The following is a 10,367-nucleotide window of genomic DNA, read 5'->3' as shown; positions in this document are numbered from 1 at the left end:
CGACAACTATTTTATATAGTAGACTGCAAACTTATGAGAGTTTTATGTTGCAACCCTTAGATATCATATTAAGCTATTTTAGGACTACAACATTTATTACACTCTTTCTCCTAGCTATCCTATGTAGTAGATTGTGACTATTTACCTATTACTTTTATTTGAGCTCACTTAGTGGTGGCTCTTGGAATTTTGTTTACTGTGATCATTATGAAAACTTAAATTATACAAAATCTAATTAAAAAAAAAAAAATTCATATATTGACCACAAAAAAAGAAAAAAAAAAAACACGCAAATACATAAAATGTTACAATTTCCTTATATAAGTTTTCTTATTTTGAAATGATCACATAATAGTCTACATCTCTTTCAAATTTCAGTTCAATAAACTTTTTTCTTGGGCTTTTTCTTTTTATTTGTAAGGGCCTAATATATTGTTAAGAGGACCAAAGTTTAAGGATAAAGTTTGACTATAAACTTAGTTGTAGTCTTAGGTTACAACTTTCACTAAACAAATTATTAACATAACTATATTTTTGAAAATATAACCGTTAATTGCATGTTTTTTATGCTTTTAAAAACATGTCAAATTTTATGCCAATTGAGTGCTATTTATTCTTCGATTCATATACTTATTTTTTTATGTATAATTTTAGACTACAAAAACTCGAAATTTAAACATTTGATTGATGATATAACTATTGATCTTTGATCTTATTGAAAGTTTGCAAGTATAGAAGATATAAGAAGAAAATGTAATTCAGTGGTGGATTTATCAAAATTCATAACCAATAAAAAAAATATTAAGTAGAGTTGTAGCCTTAGACTACTACAACCAAGTTTGTTACCAAATTTTGTTCAGAGTTTAATTATATTGGGCCTTAAAAAATTTAGGATGATAACAAATTTTTTTAAGGGTAAAAAGATCATAAAAATTTTAAATTTGATATATAATAAATATTTTCTTTTAGGTCAGGGTGGTCTTGTGACCACCCTAGCTTTAATGTGGAGCTGGCCCTAGGCTCACTATTTTTTATCTACTACTCATAGTTAGTCACATGAGAGACTTGTGGTAAAGAGTGAGTAAAATGATGTGGTCATATTGATATCATTATCCTATCTTTTTTTCATGCGACTTCTCCTTTCACCGAAAAGATATAGGCTTTCTCTTTTCTTCTAATTGAAGTTTTTGAAAGAAAATAAAGTCGTGACATAAAATGCTGGAAGTAGCAGCAGGGACTAAAGATCACGCAAGCAAATTTTTTTAATTGATTAAAATGTTTTTTCTTAGTCGAGACACATGGCTCCTATATTTTCAAATCATTTTGAATGTTTGGAGTGGAATGGACTTAAACTTAGTAATGTTTTATGTAATAGCCTATCATTGTCCAATCTTCTCATGCAATTTTCCTTTCTTGTAAAGATTTTTCCCCCTATTCTAATCAAAATCTCTACAAATTTTTTTTTTAAAAAAGTACCACCAAGGGCTAATTTTCTTTGTTGATTGATTACTTTTCTTTTCTTCCTTCAAACGATGGACATAGTGTGGGTTTGGATCCGCGTTTCCAAACCCACGTTTGCGTTTTTTGCCATCCGTTTTTTTTTTTTTTTTTTTTTAGCATGTGAATAGTAGCATCATATGTGAGCACTGTGTAGGGGACAAAAGACACTGTTCATGTACTGTTCACGGGTCTCACGGCACTATTCATCCATTTAAAAATTATTTTACTGCAGTGTTTTCAGTTTCAGCAAAAATAAGTTGTATCCAAACGGACCCATAATATATATACATTTCGTGGAAGCACTTATGTCAAAGTAGTGTCATTGCCTAGAAAATCTTGGCAATTTGGACCGGCCCATTTTATCACAAAGAAATCTCACTTTGTGATGAACCAAAATAGTAATAAAGGAATTTGAAGAAGACTTATTAGTTATTAGTAGCACAAACTGTATTATATGAATTTTAATAATAAAAGAATTAAATGCGAAGAATTTTTTTTCTCAACAAATATTTTTTAAAATAAAGGTACATTACAAACTTTATTAAAAAGTTATAGTAATTTTTAAGGAAACGTATGCTAAGTTATACTACACATAATACAGTTTCTTAAATAATGTGAGACAATTACTCTTTATTTTAGAGAAACAAACACACGAACACATTCTCAACAAACACTTGCATTATGAATTTGAAATAATATCTTATATATAATCATTTCCAAACTTAAATCTATCTATAAATTTTATCAACAGAAAAAATTTGTACTTATCAATAAAACTTATATATAAAAAAAAGGACCAAAAACCAAACCCAAATCATTCTTTTAAAATGCTTTCATTACAATGAATGAACAAAGATTGCAGCAAAAACATACTTAAAAATTACTATTTGACTGTTGTGGGGGACCTGATCCACCATTGAAATGATAGTTTTACAATGGAACAAAAACTTATAGTGAGAAATAAATAATAAATAAATAAAAAAGGCAATATATATGACGTGTTGGAAGGCATAGCTATTCCAAACTCTTGGAAATTAAGGGTCCGTTTGGTAATGTTGTTCTAATAACGTTGCTTGTATTTTTTGTAAATACGTGTGAGTGAAAAAGTGTGTGAAAATACATATAATATTGTTTAAAAACTGAAAACATATGTTTAAACACATGTACCAAACGGACCCTAGTAGGTCATCTTATACAAGGTTCCTGATTTTGGGTTTTTGAGAAAGGTGATTGGTAAGTTGACTGACTCTCAACTTTGGAGAGGTTGATTTTTGGACTCAAACCTATGACTCTTCGTTTGGGTAAGAAAATATTTGCCATCACAGCAAGGTCTGACATGGATCCATCTATTCTTTTGTAAACTATATCCCATGAAACTGTTCTGTGACCAGTATAATGTTTCACCTCATTGATTCACTATCATATCTTGTCATTTCTCAGTAATCCAGTGCATTCAGTAAAACGTTTTATTTTTCTTAATTAGAACCTATACTATTGACAGCTAACAGATTTTATATGACAATGGACACATTTTATTGGGGCAGTGTTGTGGGTAAACACCCATGGAAGCATAACCCACATTAGATACACAGATGTAAGATCATGATGTTATATACTCTGATATGAATAGAAGCATTTTTTATTTCCAATTTTTTTTAAAGCATATGGAATATAATTGTTCAATAGCTTTGGATCCATTTATTTAAAGGTGATACTAGAAATAAATGAATGCCAGTTATGTCGCTTTGTTGGACTTGTAGTTTAGAAGTGTTCTAGATGTCATTGTCGCTGATTTAGATATTCTATATTTCTTTCCCTTGATTTTAAAGTACATACTGATTTTGCTATTATTATCAACATCTTAGTCATCATCATAATCAGAATCTGATCCATTAGTTACCTTTTTTTGTGTGAAAGTAATCCCTTAGTTGTTGTTAGTGAGCAGCATGGCATGAATGTGAAGCACCAAGAGTATTTTGTTGATAGCCCTTCAATTGGCATGGATCCCACTTCAAGAGATGAGTGAGTATTGGATAGGATCTATGCCAGAAGTTTAAATATAATGAACACGCGCACGGACGAGGTGGCATTGGAATACAATAAATGGCCAGTGCGATTCTCCACGCGCCACCTCAACAACCACCATTCCGTATATACACTCTACCTAATACGTATACTAGACGGCTCCTCATTTATTCGACACGTGTATGCTGACGTGGATGTTGCCTTTGCTCGCCCATTTCTATTTTTTGGATGGAACACCATTGCCTTTCTAGAATAATGATCTACTTGCGCAATAAATTTTATGCGAGAAATTGATATCGGAAATAATCGTTATTTTTTTGGGTTTACTGGCATAATTTTCTTTCAAAAATAAAATTTTGGATAAGTTTGTTTTGAAGACATTTTAAGTGGAGTTAAATATATATTTTTACTAGTTTGTTCTCAAATTTTTTTCTTGTTAAGGTAAGATTGAGAGGTATTTTTGAACTATATAAAAGTCCAATGCAAAGAGAAAAATCCTCTTATAAATAGTATAGATAAAATGTTATAGATGTAGCATTATTTTTTCTTTTTATATGGAAGGAAAACCCAAACTCTTTAATTTAGTTGAAGAAAAACAATACAAAATAAATTTTCCATAGTAACCATTCACCTTAACTACACTTAATCCTTAAACTATTGAAACGCATAATTGATCCTCAATTTTAAAATATTTATATAATGTACATGTGGGGCCCAATAATTTAAGGACCAAGCCCGATTGCTCCTGGAAAATCCGAAGGCCCAGTCCGAGGAGAGCTGTGGCCCAAGCTCTACAGTACAGAGCACAAAACAATTTTGGAAGGCAGCCGAGGACAGTTTGGTCCTCGGCAGATCCTGAATCCCACTGAAATAAAGGGGTAAAACTGGTATAGGGACAAATTTGTAAGGAGATCCAAAATATCTTGGGGAAGTTATCCTTACTACCCTTCCAGATAAGACCCAACACATGACAGAGCCGTACTCTGCAGCCTTATCAACCATACCCAACAATTCTGGGATTAGACTGATGGGACAAATATCAGTCTTGTAAAGATTGACCCTACACGTGGACGAAGGACAATTAACGCAGACGAGTATAAAAGAAGAAAGCAAGTAAATCTAAAAGGGGATCCCCATCCCACCTCCGAAAAAGGAGGATCACACGGGAGAGAACATCTCAACAACACCGGACTTCACTGAAGAAAGTCCGTCTTTGGATAACCGGGGTTAGGCCTCAATGGTCCTCGGATCAACTCCGAGGAGTCCCATCCCATATGGCGCGACGTCTTAGGGCTTAAATGTTCAGGCCCAACACCTTTTTCTACCTGAATTCCTCTAAAATCAGGATCGGACATCGCCCCGCGACCAGCGGCTAGCTTTTTAAGCCCACTCTCTACAAATTATATTGTGAGGGATCTTCCGTGCGCGAGCCCAACATCCTTATTGGGCCGCCAGAGAATCGTGTCCTTACAGTACACTTACTGTTTGTGTTAGTGTTAAATCTAATAGAATTTAACATTAAAAATACTAATTTATCCATCTTGACATAAGATCTTTCAATGTTCAATTTTGTCATACTTAACCGAAACCAAAATAAACAACGTTTGAAACCACCTTACAATTTTGGAGGTCAATTTGATATTTTGATAATTTGAAGATTAAGTGTAATCATGGTCAAAGATTATAGTATAAAAGTATAATTTGCTCGAACAATAAATCTAGGAAATATTATGTTCACAACACTTTCACAAAAATGTCTTAGTAGAAGGTTGTTATTGGTTATTACAGGTGTGCAAAAAAAATAAATTAATTGTGTATTTAAATTAGAACTAATAACAACTTACCGTTTAAGATTTGACATGAAAACTATGCCGAGATATTATTTCTAAATTTCATTTAAAAAGAGAGATGAAATAGGTGAAAGCTACAAAAGTTATTTTTGTTGGAGATACCAAACATTGCCTCAGATTCGCTGATCTAATAATGCAGATTCAAAATCAATTGTTCAGTCCAAGTGATCAATAATTCAAACCAAACCTTCATAAAAAAAGCCAAGACCCAATCACAATTATTTCAAAAGTCTCGTACGAAAAAGAATATAGGGGATAATTGTCCACGTTTAAGTGTGAACATGGTGACAATCTTTCTCAACATTATAATATGATGACTATTGAAGACTCTCTAGATGGTAAAGCAAGTGGGCTGTTGTCTTTTTCCTAAATAAATGTAAAAAGAATATAAAAGAAGCTGTGTGACAGCAATAATTCAAAAGGCAGACAAGCAGTTGAAGCAAAAGTCATAAAGTGAAGATTCTTCAGTCCATGAAATTCCATTTGGGAAATAAAATTACTAGAGGAAAAAGCCAAGTGAAAGCAAAAGAAGAAGAAAGTGGTCGACAAAGGGCTACTTCAGGTCTGTCAAAGGCTACTCATTCTCTGTTTTGCTGAGAAGAAAAAAAAAAAGGCTACTCATTCTCAAGTGAAAAACACACTGGAGAAAAACCATCTTGATATTATTTCTCATTTGCAAATCCTCCCTATTAGTTTCATTTAAAAAGAGACATGAAATATGTGGGTATGTATGATTCTTAATAGCTAATTGTAGGTAATTGTAGGTTTTTTAACCAAAAAAGAAAAGAAAAAAAAGAAGGTAATTGTAGGTAGTATAATTAGGTGGGTGTTCTCTAGCGCACGAAGAATATGACGGAAGCATCCAATAATGAAGATGCACGTGGACAGCTCCCACGTGGAGATTCGGTGGCGACACGTGGGCCATTTTTTAGATCTCAAGGAAGACTCTGGGACATATTAATTTTCTGTTTCTCATTTTCAACCAAAAAAAAATCAAAGTAAAATGACCCATATTTATTTTAATTATTAATGTTCTGATAAGTCTGATCCATTTTCTAGTAGGATTGGCATCACATAGTTTGAAGAGTTCATTGGAAAAATTAATAAATGTTCACGTAGCAAATGATAACTCCCAGAATATCTCTAATCTATACAAAAAAAAATTATTATCTAAAAGGATGTTGCTAGGTTTCACATCTGCATGACTCCATGAATGATTGGAGGTGTAAAATTCTTAGAGAAATCGTCTAAATAAAACTCAGAGAATTTCATTGATGAAGAAAAGAGTTTTACAATCAATTGAATTGAAATACATAGCCTAATCCTACTTATATACAGTTTGAACCAAGCAAAATAACTAACTTCCTAATCTGGCACTAAAAATTGTTACTAGAACCATCTAAACTTTACATGTGGCATTCAGAAATAACAAACTCTCTAACTGCCTAACTTCGTGGAACTAACTCCTCAAAGTTATGGATGAATAGCTCATGATAAGGAACTTCTTCAATTACTTCTAGAAGATCTGTGCTAGCCTTGTTGCTTGGTCTGTGCACCTTTGCTCATCAGGTGCTGCACTTGCTGCTGCTTGACTAATGCACCTTAGCTCACCGACTCTGCTATGATGCTCTGCATTGCCATCTATAGTTTTAACAGGAGGTGAGCACTGAGATGTTTGATGCTCTACTGTTCCTAAGCAACTGCCAATCCAGTCTATGATTTTTGAGTACTCATACACAAGAAGTTTTGAATTATCAAGGGAAATAAAACAGAGTAACTTCACTAGATATGTTGGAATGTTGAGTTGAACTCGGTATTTTAACTTATGCAAGAAATTATTTTTCAAGCTACTCCTCCAGCTTTTGGTTATTCTAAATCCTCGTCACAGTAACATCATGCGAATGATTAACAACACCACCATGTGCCTTCCCTGATCCACAACTAGCAATTATGTTATTTTCTATCAATCCTAATAAGATATCTCATTTTTTTGTGAAATAAAGCCTTGGAATGAGGTAAGCTTCTATGTGGATGTGGAATCTAATCCATGCTTTCTCTTACGATGAAATCTGACCACGAATAGTGAAGCTAACAAACCCAATAGAGCAGCTGCCACCATATATATTATTAAAACAAGACACTGGGATGGATGTTTGCTCGATTTTTGGGGCTCTACCTCTGAGTCACATTTTCTAATATTCAGAGTCGGCTTACTCGCACAAAGTACGGAATTGTTGAAGAAGCTGTTGGCATATGCATCATTTTCGAATTGTGTCGGGATCCTCCCATTCAAAAGATTGGAAGAGAGATTGAGCAAAGTGAGCCTCAGGAGGCCAAGTTGTGGTGGGATTGGGCCAGAAATTTGGTTTTCTGACAAGTCCAACTCAGTAAGACCGGCCAAATTACCTAATTCCGGAGGAATAAGTCCAGAGATTTTATTTTGGCGAAGGTTTAGAGTATTTAACGTTTTCCATGATATAATATCTTGTGGAAGGGAGCCTGAGAGTTGATTTTGATCAAGAAAAAGAGTTGTTAAATAAGGAAGAGATGTTAATTCTTGAGGAATTGTGCCAGTAAAGAGGTTATTACTAGCCTCAAATACCACCAACTTCCTCCAGGAAGACACTCCAGCTGGAATCATACCAGAAAAGTTGTTGTTATTTATTTCCAATCTTGAGAGATTCTTTGCCACTCTTTGAGGAAGCTCGCCTGTAAACGAATTGTTACTTAAAATCAAGATGCTCAAATTCAATGATGTCCATAGGCCACTAGGAATATCCCCAAAAAGCCTATTATTGAAGACAGTCACAATTTTCAAACCATTGCAATTGCCAAGCGACTTAGGCAATTCTCCAGTGAGGTTGTTGTTAAAAGCTACCACACCCACCAACCCTTCGTTATCACACAAGTGTTCTGGTAACTTGCCTTCAAGCTTATTGTCCGCAACTTGGAACTCTACAAGCATAGAATACAGCCCAAAGTCCGGAGGCAGAGTCCCTGTTAAATTGTTGCTAAACACTTTAAGGACCATCAGACTTGGAAGACGGCCAATACTGTCTGGGATTTTTCCAGATAATTGATTGAAAAACAAACTTAGACCTGTTATGTTTCTGAGTTTGCCAAAATCATCAGGTATGCTTCCGGTCAATTTATTAACCGAGAGGTCAATAGTATCAATGTTTAATGCTTCAACCACCATAGGAATCTCCCCAGACAATTGGTTTGCGTAAAGATACACAATACTTAAATTCTTTAGCATAAACAAACTACTCGGAATTTTCCCAGTTAGATTGTTTATTGATAAATCCAAATGTACCAAAGCCTCCATTTCTCCAATCGTGTCTGGGACTTCTCCATTCAAATTAGACGCAGTAATCCATAAAAACTTAAGCTTCTTCAACTCAGTGAAACTCGAAGGCAACTTTGCTGCTGTCATGTTTTCATTATAGGCCAACTGGAGTGACTCAAGTTTGAACAAGTTGCCTATTTCTCGCGGGAAAGAACCATTGAATGCACATTGGAAAAGCTGAAGCGTCCTCAGCTCTGTTAATTGTCCAATAGATGATGGAATGTTACCATAGAAGTTGTTGGCTCCAAGGTTGAGGCGGCGCAGGTGAGACAAGCGGTGAATGTCAACGGGGATTGTGCCGTTGAAGTAATTCTGCGAGAGGTCGAGCTCTTCAAGCTTGGAACAGTTGTAGAGAGCTTTAGGAAACTCTTGACAAATGAAGTTGTATGAAAGGTCAATGACTGTGAGGTTCTTGAGGTCACAGATGAAGGGTGGGACTGTTTGGGTGATGTTCATGTTTTGAAGAAGTAGTTGGGTGACTGAGCCGTTGGTGCAGGTGATCTCTGGCCAGTTACAATGGTGGGAGGAGTTTAAGTGGCTTAGAGATGGTGGGTTTTGCCAGTGGCTTAGAGATGGGTTTTGCCAATGTTGCTTTAGTTTCAGGAGGATTGTTTGTTCTTTGTCATTTAGCTTAGACTCAGAGGTCGCCGGTCCGGAAAGGAGGAGAAGGAAGGAGAGGAAGATAGTTGTTATGGTCATTTGGAATTTTGGACACTAAGTTCGTTTTTCCGGTTTCTCAACTCAAAGATGAGAAATTGGTGAGCAATCACTAGGAATTTGCTCACTTTAAGAGGGTGTGAACCAGGGAAATTTACGTTGGGGTCCACGCATGAGAAAACTTTGCACCATTTTGTAAACTAATCACTACCCATTCTAAAAATATTGGTGATAAGAGTGGGGCTGATGAAATGGATAAGTGCACAGTAGACTACGTATTAAGTTAAACAAAAAAATTTATAAGCCTGCTTTGAGACAATTATACATTATGGTACTGAATGTTAAGCTGTTAAGAGGCACCATGTTCATGAAATGAGTATAATTGTATTGAGGATAGCAAAAAATATATTTATTCTATTAAATGACTTTCTCCTCCATCCTTCTTCTTTACCAAAAATGAAAATAAACTCTCAAAAAAAATTGAAAATATATATTTTTATGATTTTTTTTTTTCGAGAAAGATAATTTCATGACATAAATGTAGAAAATCAACCTAAAGTATACGGGAACTTGTACTTTGCATCCAAAACAATAAGTCTTACATTCATCGTCCTAATTGTAGCAAACTTTACAAATTTCACCCCATATAGCCTGATTGACCGTCAATATTAACAAGCATATACTTGTCACATGATTATAAAATTTTAGTAAAATAACTAAAAGTAAAGGCCAAACGAAGAATTCAAATTTGTATAGTCATGTGACAGTTAATTTTAACAGTCAATCCGGCAATGAAGTGAAATTTGCAAAGCTTGTTACAACCGAGATAGTGATTGCGAGTTTTCATAGTTTGAACTTTGAGGTGCGAAGCAAAAGTTCCTCATAGTTTAGAGTTTTTATTTTTTATTTTTTTATTAACCCTATTTTTGTTTAGTATTTTCCAACTTTCATATTCTCTAGAATTTCTACCGAATGCCTACAACTAA

General features: G+C 34.4%; 1 protein-coding gene across 1 annotated transcript; it reads right to left on the bottom strand.

The window, feature by feature from the left end:
• Positions 1–7,378: 7,378 nt before the first annotated feature.
• Positions 7,379–9,540, bottom strand: LOC115975251 (receptor-like protein 52). Its single transcript, XM_031095962.1, has one exon. It carries the CDS (start codon positions 9,421–9,423, stop codon positions 7,399–7,401), a length of 2,025 nt encoding a protein of 674 aa, XP_030951822.1. The 5' UTR covers positions 9,424–9,540; the 3' UTR covers positions 7,379–7,398.
• Between the last annotated feature and the right edge of the window lie 827 nt (positions 9,541–10,367).

Source organism: Quercus lobata, chromosome 2 (assembly GCF_001633185.2).
Source record: "Quercus lobata isolate SW786 chromosome 2, ValleyOak3.0 Primary Assembly, whole genome shotgun sequence".
In the NCBI taxonomy this organism is placed as follows: domain Eukaryota; kingdom Viridiplantae; phylum Streptophyta; class Magnoliopsida; order Fagales; family Fagaceae; genus Quercus; species Quercus lobata.
The sequence above is the reverse complement of the archived record's forward strand: the minus strand, read 5'-3'. Positions and strand labels throughout refer to the sequence as shown.